This window comes from Thamnophis elegans, chromosome 3, assembly GCF_009769535.1.
Source record: "Thamnophis elegans isolate rThaEle1 chromosome 3, rThaEle1.pri, whole genome shotgun sequence".
In the NCBI taxonomy this organism is placed as follows: Eukaryota; Metazoa; Chordata; class Lepidosauria; order Squamata; family Colubridae; genus Thamnophis; species Thamnophis elegans.
In genome coordinates this window covers 50,144,272-50,159,190 of record NC_045543.1, presented here as the reverse complement: position 1 = coordinate 50,159,190, position 14,919 = coordinate 50,144,272, and the positions used below count along the sequence as shown (strand labels likewise).

At 38.5% G+C, this 14,919-nt stretch overlaps 1 protein-coding gene across 1 annotated transcript in view; it reads right to left on the bottom strand.

The window, feature by feature from the left end:
* The window catches only part of DNAH6 (dynein axonemal heavy chain 6), a 194,617-nt gene that overhangs the window by 147,044 nt on the left and 32,654 nt on the right, over window positions 1–14,919 (bottom strand). Inside the window, exons 18-28 of the mRNA XM_032214516.1 lie at window positions 14,686–14,898; window positions 12,316–12,408; window positions 11,096–11,215; window positions 9,808–9,988; window positions 6,974–7,070; window positions 5,449–5,644; window positions 4,725–4,889; window positions 4,221–4,334; window positions 3,696–3,821; window positions 3,459–3,614; window positions 2,606–2,767 (exon numbers count right to left, since the gene is read on the bottom strand). Of these exons, the coding sequence (XP_032070407.1) occupies window positions 2,606–2,767; window positions 3,459–3,614; window positions 3,696–3,821; window positions 4,221–4,334; window positions 4,725–4,889; window positions 5,449–5,644; window positions 6,974–7,070; window positions 9,808–9,988; window positions 11,096–11,215; window positions 12,316–12,408; window positions 14,686–14,898 (1,623 nt within the window). The remainder of the gene's footprint in view (window positions 1–2,605; window positions 2,768–3,458; window positions 3,615–3,695; window positions 3,822–4,220; window positions 4,335–4,724; window positions 4,890–5,448; window positions 5,645–6,973; window positions 7,071–9,807; window positions 9,989–11,095; window positions 11,216–12,315; window positions 12,409–14,685; window positions 14,899–14,919) is intronic.

The following is a 14,919-nucleotide window of genomic DNA, read 5'->3' as shown; positions in this document are numbered from 1 at the left end:
GGCTGTCTAAGGTCTTATTGCAGAATATTCCTAAAAAAATGACAAGAGCTTCCCTTATGTCTCCTATCATTATTATTATAATTTCCAAAATGCCAGAAGAGTAGTTGAGTGCAAGGAATTGCAGAGAAAGTCATCCAGCCTTGATTGAAAGGAAAAACTGAACATAACTCTATACAATGAAATGCCAGTAGTGTTTAAGCTTGTTCATGTTCCAGCAGAGTGGCTTGCTAAAGTGACTGTTTCATGTAAATTGAACTGAAGTTGTCCATTTAAAGTTGCATGTGGCAATCTAAGCATAGTGTCTTACATTCTCTTACAGCCCATATCAAATATTTATCCCCATCCAAGATGGATGATGGTCCTCTAGGAATAATGTATAAAATCTGGAGGAGTTGAGAGTATTATCTTAAGATGCCATCCTTTGTTTGATCTATATTGGGATTTTTAGGGTTGACAGGTTTCTACTTGATGATTAGACCCATCATTCCAACTTTGTAAGAGATGCTGGTGTTTATTATGAATGGCTTTAGGAGGTTGTTCTTGTTTTGTGGAATTTGTACCCTAACCTGCAGATCTTTAGCAATTCAAACTATTTTCTAAAAGCAGCCTTACTTGATCATATTTGTACATTGTTGTTGGCTGGTTTCAAAGAAAATACAGGAAATCATCAATTAGATGTTATTTGGTTGAATACAAGGATTCCTGATTAATACTCCAACTTCAGACAGGACTGTTTTAACTGTAACATAAGGCAATGGGTTTCTGAAACACTGCTACAGTACGGGATTCCTTAGAAGGTAACAGGAGGAAATTATGTTACAGAGAGATTGGTATTAATATGCTCCATGATTTATTACAAAAAAAAATGTTGACTTGCAAATTTGCCCAGCTGAAAGAAGAGCTATCCCACAAAGAGCAAAGTCATAGCAGAGAATTGGAAGGAATGAGGCTTGAGGTTACCCAACTAACACGGGAACTGCATCAATATGAAATCACAATTGCTTCTTCTTTGGGTTCTACTTTAAGCTTAGAGCAACAACAACTAAAAATAGAGAATGAAAAAGTGGAGCAAAAGACAATAGAGCACACAAGTCTTAAAGCTGTCAAGTTTGAACACCTCTGGGTTTTTTTTTCTAAAGGGTTAGAGGTGCAAGGATCTTGTAACCTGACAGCTTTAAGACTTGCGCACTTCAATGCCAGAGTTCCTGAGCCAACATTTTGGTTGCTAAGCAGGAGCGTTGTTAAGTGATACTGATATTATATAACACTTTTAATTAAGCGGGTACCTTGAATAAACATAACTTTGAGTTTCAAATAATACTGATTTCATTGTTGTCTTAGGTAACATCTGTGAAAAAAATTCAGGTGCTCAGGCATGAAAATGTGCCACTCAAACACTATACTTTTCCGCTCACACTGAAAAAAAATTAGAGGGAACATTGCTCACAACCCAAAGGGGGAGGGGGAGACAAACTTTTAACATATAAGACAATACATAATTAAAAAAACACAACATTCATACCATTCGGGCGGGTCACAGTCTTAGCCCCAGGCCTGACGGGATAGCCAGATTCTGAGGGCTGTGCGGAAGGTCTGGAGGGTGGTGAGGGAACGGATCTCCACGGGGAGATCGTTCCATAGGGTCGGAGCTGCCACCGAGAAGGCTCTTCTCCGCGTAGTTGCCAGTCGGCATTGACCGGCAGATGGAACTCGGAGGAGGCCTAATCGATGAGATCTAATAGGTCGCGTGGAGGTAATTGGCAGTAGGCGGTCTCTCAAGTACCCAGATCCACTACCATGTAGGGCTTTGTGGGTGACAAGTAGCACCTTGAAGCGCACCCGGAGATCGACAGGTAGCCAGTGCAGCTCGCGGAGGATAGGTGTTATGTGGGTGAAGCGAGGTGCACTCACAATCGCTCGTGCGGCCGCATTCTGGACTAGCTGAAGTCGCCGAATACTCTTCAAGGGCAGCCCCATGTAGAGCACATTGCAGTACTCCAGCCTAGAGGTCACAAGGGCACGAGTGACTGTTGTGAGAGCCTCCCGGTTCAGGTAGGGGCGCAACTGGTGCACCAGGCGAACCTGGGCAAATGCCCCCCTGGTCACAGCTGACAAATGGTGTTCGAAAGTCAGCTGTGGGTCCAGGAGGACTCCCAAGTTGCGGACCCTGTCTGAGGGGTATAATGTTTGACCCCCCAGCCTGAGAGGTGGAATACTTGCCAAATTGGTGGGAGGGAAACACAACAGCCACTCGGTCTTATCTGGGTTGAGCACGAGTTTGTTAGCCCTCATCCAGTCCCTAACAGCTTCAAGTCCCTGGTTCATCACGTCCACCGCTTCATTGAGTTGGCACGGGGCGGACAGATACAATTAATGTCTACTTCTCCATAAAATTATTGGGTTTTTTCTACATAGTGTCAAACCCACTCTTTTATTCAATTTTCTCATTCTAGTCCAGCTAAGCTGTCCAAAGATCGATCAGTTAAGCACTGGATGAAAATGACTGGCTCATGTTTGATATTATTATTATTTTACAGAAAATATTATTATGCTTTACTATAAAAAACAACTTTCCTGTTTCTGTAAGCCTACTTGAATGCCATACCTTGTAATCCAAACCATCTGAACAGTTGAACACCACACACTGGATGGCAAGTGCTTTTGCAAGATCTTTAGTAGTCTCTGTTTTTCCGGTACCGGCAGGTCCAGCTGGTGCTCCCCCTAGGTCAAGCTGCAGGGCTCCCATCAGGCAAAGATAGCAACGATCCTGATGAGATTTAATGTTAACATATGCACAATATTGTAAGGAAATCTGAATATGATGTAACTACAACTGCAGCATCAAGTTATTATATAGGATATTGATGGAACTTTGATTTAATTTTGGACTTGGGGGGAAATAAAAAGCAATTGGTTTCTTAAAAACCTTTTTCTTGACTTCTAAATCTGTCCCTAATGTAGTCCTGAAGCTATGTAGGCTAGGGGCTTTCTGCCTAGAACTGAAATCAGGGCATGGCAATTAATTTTATTTTTCACCTTACACTTAAACTAATCTCATGGGACTACCCCAATCAATCTAATGGGACCTGTATTGTATTTATTTTTTCTGCTCCTTTATCAATGTGTCTATGCATTTTTTCTTTCCGGGTGGTTTTTTTTGGCAGCATGAAGGGGGTAAGAAGTTTTATTATTACAAATGTACTTGTAGCTGCAATATCTATCTTGTGAGGGGAAAAATGTAGCCTCAAAGCTCCATGGTGATCATCACCACCTCTCAATGTCATCAACCTTCACTCTACCACTTTTAGCCTCCCTCTGTTAACCTGCTGTTGTTCTGCTGTATTTCCTGTTTCCTCTGCCTTTTTTTTTTCCATTTCCCTCTCTTGTCACAGTCTTTTTCCACTGAAAGAGATATTTTCTTAAACTTTACAGGCAAGAAAATTACAGCAACACATTACCGTGAGCGGCGTTATCACTAATCTTGGACATGCACCCAAGTATTCATAGGCATAGGTATATTGTGATAAAGCCATTCTTGCCACACAGTTATCTAAATCGAGGTCCCAATAGTAGCGCAGTTGTCTTTGCCAGTCAAAATTGTCCACAGAATCCACCTTGCCAAATAATAGAAAATATTTATTAGATTTTTTTTTAAAGGTAAAGCTATACATGTTCTTTAGCCAAAATTAATGTACCTTTTGGTGTACAAGTTCTGTAACAATGTCTCTTGCATGTACATCAATAGTAATCAGTGCTGTTATGATATTTCGGTGAATTTTGGGAAGGCTGCCACGGACTAGTGAAGCCAATGCATTTAGTCTCTGTGAAATGAAAGGAAACAAAATGTCCTGAGTCTTTACTTAACATAAGGCCTTGCACTGAAAGGACAGGAATAGGTTAAATTGAAGAAAATGATATTAAATCGAAAAAGATCATAGGGACTTTCTTGAATATTTTTATTAGCAATGAAGATCATTGCTGTATTTGATATTGTTTCAGGGATCTCTGCGAACCAGCATATACATGGTCATCCATTCAAGAACTTCTCAGATATGTGAAATGTTTTAGCAGGCATTTCAGACTAGAATGACTTATACATTATATAAAAAGGCACCATCCACAATAACTATTTTGATTTTAAAATATTTCTACATTTTATTTTTACAAAAGTATAAAATAACACCAATATGTTAAAAAAATAAAAGATATTGAATACTCACATCAAAATTCTCATTTTCAAACTCTTCCAAAGCAACTAAATGATCTTGATCTTCTCCTTCTAAACATTGAGTGAGATCTCGACACCACATGAGCTGAGAAATGGTCAGCACAACCTATATAAAGAAAATGAAACAGAATTCGGACAGACGTATCTTGTGCTGGAGATGATATCTAGTTTCAGTGTTCTGATTTTATCATTTAAACATTACTGAATATTTCTACCACATCAAACTTCTGAACTTTCAAAACCATTCTTCAATAATCTCAATACAGTAGGCTTATTACCCCACTGATCTTTACCACAATCTGAATGCTTCTGAACTTGGTTCAGTATAAGCAGCTACATCTATTAACATCCAACCTAGGAACACAGAATATTTATTTGATAGATTTCTATCATAAAATTGGGAATATCTGAAGAACTATTGCCAAGGAGCAATATACTGAATTTCTAAGATAAAGTAATGCTTGCGAATGTCAAGCCATTAAAGAGTATGGTTTACCTGAGAAGGATGTCCAGCGATAACCCACTCTGTTCGTTCTCTAGTTTGATAATCTGCAATGGCAGCTTTGCTCAGTCGTCTAAGGGAACTAAACATTGCTTCTTCAACTTTACCAAGCCAGTCTTCAACATTTCCTCTGGCCTTAAGTCCTTTTCCCAAGCCAACCTAAAAAGGCAAACCTTCCATTCACTGTGAGGGTTAACTGATACGTTTTCCCCCCAGAATTCATATCATTCTTCTCCCTCAGGTAGTGCTAGGGAGTAGGAAAACTCCAGAAAAAAAGAGTTACTACAAAATTATTAATGATGTAAGTCATATTCATGCAGCACAAAAATAGAAAAAAAATACTTCAAAAGTTCTTTGTACTAAGGATTTAATTTCTTTTTAAATATTCTCCATCTCAAGTATGACTTTTTAAAATAACTGATTCAGCAATATACCAGAAAAATAATCTATTTTAAAAAGATGGACTCATGAAGAATCAGTTTCATTTACTTTCACTGATATATGACTAATTACAATTCTTGCCTATGGGAAAAACTAAAACAGATACTAAACGGTATCTTACACTATATATATTTATATACAAAAATATAGCCCTCCATCCATCCACTCTTTATAGTGCTCTTATAACATAATTTTTGATGAATTATCCTATTTATAATTATCATAGGCATAGGCATTTTCATAGGAATTTTCCTAGAATTTTTAAAAAGATGCTTACCCTTTCACCTTCAGGGGAGAGCATTGCTAGAATATCATTTGTTAGAACTTTTTCTTCTCCCTCAGTTGGTGCCATGTAGGCAAACTCCAGTTTAGAAATGGAATCAAAACATTTCCTTAAATGAGGCTGAACTGCTTGAGGATTGCGAGTTTGAGCCAATATTTCCAAGAGCTCATCATTCGATAAAAAGTAGAATCTGAGATAAAGTTGTAAAATGCAAATTTAAATACAAATGAAGCCTACTTAATGTTTTATAAAATACATTTTATAATTATACTTATTAGTCTTTCCAAAGTTGGGAGGACTTAACATGTCTAATGAGGAAGGCACAGCTTCCATCACACATCCTCACAACTTTCTACAGAGGGACCATCGAGAGCACCCTGAGCAGCTGCATCACCACCTAGTTTGGGAATTGCACCGTTTTGGATCGCAAGACATTACAGGGAATAGTAAGGACGGCAGAGAAGATCATCGGGGTTGTTCTTCCCTCTGTCATGGACATATACACCACACGTTGCATTCATAAAGCCAGAAACATTGTGGCTGCCCCCCCCCCCCCAAACGCTTTTTACTCTCCTGCCATCTGGAAAAAGGTACAGAAGCATTCGGACCTGCACAAACAGACTGTGCAACAATTTCTTTCCACAAGCCATCAGACTTCTCAACACAAAGAAACTGGAACCATAAATACTTGTGTATTTAGCTTGTGAATTTTTTGTGTATTTAACTTGTGTATTTTTTCTTTCTTTAAGTTCTTAGTTTTAGAACTATATGTAGCTCTGTGTTCTGCTTTTTTATTTTCTATCTATGTTGTCTGATGTAGCACCTTGGTCCTAAGGAAACGTTGTTTCGTTTCACTGTGTACTGTACTGTATATTGTTGAAATCACAATAAAACTTGACTTGACCAAAAATGAAAAAGAACTGGGTGCATCATTTTAGGCAGCATCCCTGACTTTAGCTTATGAAAGTATAACACATTTCAATGGTGCATAGTTTTATTTAAATGTACAGAATAGTGTGAGACGTCCTTTAAGCATCTAATTAAATTATAGCAATAGCAATAGCAATAGCAGTTAGACTTATATACCGCTTCATAGGGCTTTCAGCCCTCTCTAAACGGTTTACAGAGTCAGCATATTGCCCCCGCAGTCTGGGTCCTCATTTTACCCACCTCGGAAGGATGGAAGGCTGAGTCAACTTTGAGCCGGTGAGATTAGAACCGCCGAACTGCAGCTAGCAGTCAGCTGAAGTGGCCTGCAGTACTGAACTCTAACCACTGCACCACCTCGACTCTTCACTCTTTGCAATGAGTATCATTTTAAATAAATAAGAAACTGGTAATGATAATTCTAAACTGAACTAATTAAGTCCTAATTACTTTCAATGGAAGCAAATTAATTCTTTCATTTAAATCAATGGGATTCAATATATGTAAACTGTGCCAGGATTGTATTCCTGGCTAATAAAGGGTAAAGCAACAGAACAGATGACAATTATCTTCTTACTGATTCTTAACTAACCTTGGGAAAATGACTCTCTTGGATTCCAAATAGGCCTCCAGACATTTCTGAATCTGATCAAGAAGAGCATTATTATTCTGAAAGGTCTCCAAAAGGCCTGTGTGAAATATAATGGATAAAAGTATAAAATGAAAACAGGTACAATGAAAACATTTACTGTCTGAAGATGAATCTTAGCATATGTCTATATTTCAAACTATGTTATCCTATGAGATACAGTCTTTTGAAATATATTAGACAAAAGCAGAATAAGTATTAATTTAATATGTGATATGGACAACTTTTCGATCCTACTCAGGTGAGGTGAGTCTAACATACATGAAATGCTTTTATTCACTGAATGTAGTGCTGAGGGTATTAAGATTTTTTTTCCAGAAATCCTGAAAAAAATATTCTAGAGGAAAAGGGAAAGAACAGTAAAAGCACATTAAAGACAAGCAAAGGTTTATAAAGGAATAAGCACTTTTCAATACAAAATGAGATCAGAATATGTAAGGAGTTGGAGAAGAGAGCTGACGTGCGATCTTGGTGTTCTGCAATCGCAGTCGAATTTTTGCTGCTGGACGGTTGATTTGGACCTAAACCGTCCCACAGAGACGTTGATTGAGAAGGGCACCTCCTGCTGATCTCAGGGACACTGCAAAGTCCCTGAAAGATCCAGAAATAGCCTTTTTTCCAGAGACAGAAACACAGCTAATGAAGCTGCTGAAGTTGGGAAAGCTCCGGAATGGGAAGAAAACGGAAAGAGAAAGTGTGTCGAATTGGTGAGGAAATTTTATTATTAGAGGAAGAGACTACCCAAGAAAAAAAAAATTAAGTTAAGTTAACATTGAAGACAAAAGACTGTAGGCGGCGAGATTGATCTGCATTGAACTTCGTGTGTTATCCAGTTTCTAATTTCTTTTTCTTTCACGGATGGAACTTTTGCAGGGGCTCTCTATTTTTTAAACTGAATGGATTAATTGTTTCTTCTTCTTTTTTCACTTTGCTTATACCTATGGATTAAAATTCTCCTTTTTTAATAATGCTTGATTGGACTGATTGGAAAGAAGAAAATAAGAATGATTATAAAGAGGGTTGTAACAACAGGAGGAAAAGCAGTTACACTGCCACCAAGAGGCTGGATACATTGTTTTTTCTTTTTTCTCTTTGATCACTTGAGATTCAAGGTTCTTTCAGCTTGTTTACTGACAGTGATAGTAGGAAGAGCACAAGTTGTTTATACAGGTGCCTTTTGGAAGTTCTATCACTAGCTAATGGAGGGAAGACAACATTTTGACTTGAAAGATAATAAATGAACCTGTTTGAAGTTTATTAATATAGCCTTGAACCCTATAGTGGCAATATCTGCAAAATTAAAAGGATGGCCCAGCAGGAAAAAAGAAACTGTAACATTGCAAATGATTGTTTGAAATCCAAAATCTATTAGTTGTGACAGAGAGAATTGAAAGGAGATTGGAGAATATGGAATACAAAACAGAAAAATCTGATGGAGAAACTGAGGATGTTTACCAAATGAAGGAAGTGAAGGACAGAGTTCAAAAGATGGAAGAAAAAAAATGAGCAGAGATAAGAAAACTGTGGATACTGATAACAAAGTGAGTGTGTTTGGTAATGGCAAGAGCGGAATATGGAAAGGGGATATGGATGGATTGGAACTCTAAGCACATAAGGAGAAAAGAGAAAAAAATTGACGGAGATAAGGAGAGAAATCTTCATAGAAGCACTACCGATAACCAAAGATAAGCTGATGGAAAGAGCAGGTGTTGGGTTTCAAGTTTTTGTGAGATACGAAAAGAACTGCATGTTGTCAAGGGAGATTTATACAAGATATATTAGGAAAGTAACTAGAAAATTAATGCTACAAATGGCAAGAGATATAAGACTGTACTATTGCTGGAGGGATACAGGTTGATGCAATGATAATGTATAATAAAAATTAAGCTAAATTTAGTTTACTAGTAGTATGTATAAAATGAAGCAACGATAGCTATAGTTAAATAATGATTAATAATGATAACAATACATATAGATATAGTAGTTTGATAATATGAAATTTTATATAAACAACACATGGAGAATATGAGAGGTTTAAAAGCTTTATCTAGAATATGTTTTAAAGATGTATTGCGATTGGATGATTTGAGGATGATTTAATAGAATGTTATATAATCCTATTCTAGATTTTGAATATTATATACTGTGTTTCCCCCGCAAAAAAAAAATAGGGTCTTATTTTCTTTTGACCCACAAAATAAGCGCTTGGCCTTATTTGGGGGGAGGTCTGTTATTTTTGAGGTGCAGGAGGTGGCAATTGTGGTTACCTCATGGCTGCTGCTGTGTTGCAATATTTTCAGGGAGGGCTTATTTTGGGGGAGGGCTTAGTTTAGCACATGCATTCAAAAGTCTGATTGGGCTTATTATCTGGGGAGGTCTTAATTTCAGGGAAACAGGGTATAAAAGGATGTAAAAACAATTATAGTCAAATTAAGGTTGAGATATAATAATCCATGATATACATGAATATATGTGAATTTAAAATATGTGATTTGATATGAAAAGCAGGTGATGACTATGGAAGAGATGCATGGAAATACTGTAACCAACTGACACACGTTCTACAATTCGTAATGGAAAATGGGGTTTTTTATTGTTATGTTTGTTTGTCCTTGTTCAAAAACAAATAAAGATTGTTTTTTAAAAAAGAATTGTGCATACATTATTTGACAAATTTCTAAGTTGATGTAGGAAACAAGATGTGTGGCTGCCTTTGAACGGAAGGGACACATGGTTTAATGCAAGCAGCACGTAATTTAGACATATTGTATTATTACCAGGCTGAGTAGCAGCACGGAGAGCATTAGGCAGTCGATTCACTTTCCTCATAACTTCCTTCCAAGACTTATCTACTTGCAAGAACATTTTGGCTTCTGCGGGCAACTGCCTTTGGATATCAGGAGCACTGAAAATGCTTTCCAAATAGAGCCAATTCCTCTGACATGTCAGCCATTCCTCCTAGAAAAAAAAATGTAGGCATAAAGATTAATGGTGGGATTCAATTTTTTTTAACTACCGGTTCTGTGGTGCGGCTTGGTGGGCCTGGCAGGGAAAGGATACTGTAAAATTTCCATTCCCTCCTCACTCCAAGGGAAGGTTACTGCAAAATCCCCATTCCCTCCCGATCAGCTGAGACTCAGGAGGCCCGAGAATACATGGGGGTGGGGCAAAGATAATACTGTTTCTCCAGAACTGGTCAGAACCTCTTGAATACCACCTCTGATAAAGGTATCAGAAAAACAATATTCACAACATTTGGAAATGCTCCTTTCTATTTGTGTGTAATAAAAATTACACAGGGCACACTTTACAGGTATAACTGGGGTGCGTTCCCTCTACAAATCTATGAGTGTGGATATTGGTTCTCAAGCAAAATTGCCCCCAATCTATTTCAGCAGAAATAACGGAGGAAACCCCTTTCAAAATCCTTTTATAGTGAAATTATTTAATATTCCCTGAAATTAGAGCCAATACTTTTGTTTACATCTCTTCAAACCTTTAATAAAGAAGAATCAATACTACTTGACTGATAAATTAATTTATTTGTTAGATTCTTCAAGAACTCAAGACAGTACATTCAGCGTTTTCCCCATAACAAGTGTGGGTTGAGAGATAGTGACTGCTCCAATGTCATATCATAGCTAAGAGAGGACCTGAACCTAGATCTCTTTGAATCGAGTTGAATATTTTAATTATGTTCTATGTGAGCTCTTAAATATTAACATTCTAAAGGATATTCTTATACAATAAAGTAAAATTTCCCTCAAGTTAAGCTTGATTCCTGGTGACATTACCAGGTTTTTTTTGGCCACAACCAGAAATATTTTGCAGTTGCCTTCTTCTAGTTATAAATGAGGTTACAGCCTTTCACTTTCTGGAGACCTCCCATTCAAATTACTAATTTGTCTGATTGATTTAGCTTTTTTGAGATTAGCTAAAATACTGCCAAGTGAACTGTGCCCAAAATGAACTAAGTGCGTATTAAATAACATTGTCAACATGATGTCTTTCTTTTAAGACAAACTTCAAAATGTAGAAGAAATTATTTAACAATGCGGTACGCACCAATGTCTGATTGAATAAAGAGAGCTGCTTCTGCCATTCATCAACTCGTGGCTTGAGAGGGCCTACATACCGTGAAGAGGCAATCGTTGCTATATTAATAGTACTATCATCTAGAATGACCTTAAAGAAAAAGTAAAACAACATACTCATTTCTGTTAAGTGAACTTCCAGAGATACATGATAGTTCAGTATGTCTTGTCTCAAGACCTCCCTCCCACTTTTAAGAATTATAGAAGACTCCCAAATAACTTTGTATGGGTTATATTTATCAATATTTACCTGCAGTGTGGGTCTAGGCCTGTGTGGTCCTCCCCCACTCCAACTTACGATTGTTATTCTGGGCTCAGTGGAGGACATAATATGAGGACTACCTGTATCTATTATTGGTTGAACACTAACTGAACAAAAATAGCTTTGAAAATGGATTTGTCTACATCCTTGTTCACCCTGTACGGTAGATAAGTTTCAAACAGTTAGCATTGCATTGTATAATGGCTTTCCTGGATGCTGCCTTGGCCAAAAAGGAAGAGCTGGTTCTGGGGACTTCGGATGGGGTGTGGAGGAGGGTCAGGAGGAAACAGGGAATTCCGTGCCTGGGAAGATGGGCAAGAGGAGGAGGAGAGGCCAGGAAACTCATAAGGACTGTTGGGGGAGTGGCTGGAGGAATGCCTGGCTGAAAATGAGAAAGAAGAGACACAACTGCAGCCAGGAAGCTTGGATGACCAGCCAGAAGTGTGGGGCAGAGAAGGGGTGCAGCTGCAGTCAGTTAGCAGGTATGAGGAGAAATTGCCTCCTCCACCAGTGCACAGGGCCAAACAGAGAACACACAATGGAGATTGACGAGTCTACTCGTGAGGAAGCAGGACAGGACAAATTGTAAATACCAAAAGAATTATGTTTTCTCACTGAGGCTTGGTATGCTTGACCAATAAAATACAAATGGTAACTATATAAGTGACCAATAGGCCAACAAAAAGGAATTTTTATTTTAAAGTTGGTTGATCTCTATGCACGTATGTGGACTGCAGTAGATTTTTTTCCTAGAACCGAAAGGTAGGAATGGCAGGGCACAGGGACAAGGGGACTATCCAGTGGGAAAACATAGTAGCCTGCTGTTTGGATTTAATATCTTATGGGTTTTTGCCAGATTTCTCAATCTGGACAGAATAAATAGAGACATTTTGCTTTAAAAGCTCATTTAGACAAAAATAATTTCTAACCTGAATGTCATCTGTGCCACCAAGGATGAAAACATCTTTGGAATCACGATGAGGAATTACAACGAATTCTGTTGTTTTCCAGGCATCTTCCACCTGGAAGAAAAATATAATGCAATTCTGAGTATAATTTTGACCAACTAGATCAGTGATGGGCAACCTTTTTGGCGTGGTGTGTCAAAAATCGGCAAAAAATCGATCATAACTCGCGTTGTGTGTCACTTCGACAAAAACATAATTTTGCGCAATTTATAGTTTAAACTACAAAAATGTATAATTGCAATATATAATTGTATTTAATAAACCAAAAACAAATTATTTAACATACCTGCTTAGTAACTTCTTTCATCCTCACTTTTTTCCAAGAGCTGGGAATGATTAGTTTCAAAATGTCTATTTATATTCCACGTTCTGCTTACTACCGTTTCAGTACATAGAACGCAAAATGATCTGCCATTTTTTTCTATAATGCCATACATCTCGCTCCATGTCTCTTGAAAGGGTCGGCCACTGCCACTACCACTCCCTTTACTTAACCTTTGTTTTTTATTTTTTGGGTGCTCCATCAGTGGGCAAGTGACAGCAGATAGAATTATAGATAGCCAATTAGGGGTTAACTAGCCTAACAAGCTAACACAACCTCCCCCTCACTTATCTCAGTTATTGTGGGCAATTACAAGTCCATGGCACCCCAATAGTTGCTGCTAATGGCGCTCACAGTTCCCGTTGGCACTCCGCTGTTCCCTGCTGTGGTGCGGTCGTAACCGACAGTTCCAGGAGTAGACTCTCTGTGCCGGCCTGACTGGAGAGAGGCGCGCACTGTTCCCGCGCTCCTCTCCTGCGGGTCCTCCCTCGCCGCGCTGATGACGTGTGTGCGCACGGCACGCACGCCTTACCAGCAGCACCTGCGCTCAGAAAGGGGCGGCGGCGATACAGTAAATGAGTGTGGGCGGGGGAGATCACACGTCCCGCCCCCCCGTTCCTCCAGCACAGATTCTTTCATCCTTGGCGGCCGTGCAGGAGCCGAATCCTGTGCGTGTCACCCCAAATGGCTACGCGTGTCAGCACTGACACGCGTGTCATAGGTTCGCCATCACTGAACTAGATGCATTCATACCACATAAGCTTATCAGTAAACAAACAGCATGTACAGCTAACAATATGAATGCCTCCATTTATGATTTGTTTACACAACAGAAGCCTCAATGGAGGCAATTTTGACAGTTCTTATAGTAGCTGTAATTTTCTCTATCTGAGAGTCTAAACGTGGTCCAAAGTGGGAAACTTTTCCAGCCTATCTGACCTTAGACTGGAACTCTCCCAAAACAGTCCTAACGGGCGGACTGAGTTTTCGAACTGAGCATGCAGAGGCAAAGGGAGGCGTGGTCAACTAAAAACATCACTCAGTCCAAGGGCAGATTGGCTGTGTTAACCCAGCATTTGGACTCTCCGAGCAGTGCACTGGAGAAGGGCAACTATAGGCTTCTCTACCACTAACAGGTTTGTTTGTTGGTAAAATGGATAATCATACGTTGATAAAGTTAAGCTGCTGAACAAACAAATACACAGGTAACTCTTGACTTATGATCACATTTGAGACCACAACATCAGTTGCGCCACAAAGTGGTTGTTCAGTGAGTTACACTTGATTTTACAACCTGTTTTGCAACCTGGTTGTTCAGTGAGTCACCTCAATTGTTAATTGAATCACATAGTTATTAAGTGAATATGGCTCCTCCCATTTACTTAGTTTGTTGGCTGGGAGGGTTGCAAATAGAGATATGTGACCCCAGGACATAGCAATCATGATAAATACATGCCAGTTGCCAAGCGCCCACATTTTAATCATGTGGCCACAGGATACTGCAAAAAATTGTAAGGGCAGGTTATAAGTCATTTTTTTCAGTGCCTCTGTAACTTCAAATGGTCGTTAAATGAATAAGTCAACCACATACATAGGAGGAGGTGGGAAGGAAAGATGGAAGAAGAGCTTAAAATCACTTTCAATTTTGCCTGTAAGAAGCAAAACAAACAAACAAAAATGCTTGATAAATTATTATTTAGCAAAACCCAGTTTGCAACCCTGTATCATAAAACTTCAGCTACCCACATTGGTATCATGGCAACTATTATGTCTATTCCTTTTCTGATTCCCTTATTCATGAAGTTTTTCTACTGATGTAACTTTGTAATTCAAGCAGTGAACTATTCAACATTTACTTGGAAGAATGCTGTGTTCTTTCCTATGTTGTATTAGAGATTGTTAAACTCCAAGTGAGTTCAATAAATATATTATTGAAGCTTCAGTATAACCAATCAATACAATGTATTTCAGTCCAAGATTAGTGTTTTTAAAATTGTATTAAAATGTACCTTTTTGAGAATAATCTCCAGAGAAGCTTCTCCTGAAGCTTGTCCAGAAACATCCTGAATTTCCTGAGTATATTCAAAAGCACTGATCTGAGTAAGTCGCTCCAAGGTTAATGGATTTTCCACATCTATTAATGGTGTACCAACTATTTGTTCCAGAATTACCCAGTGTCTGGGTTTCAAAAAAGGATTTCTAAGATCTGTGATAACTGGAAGCTGAAAGAATGAAAAGTATAT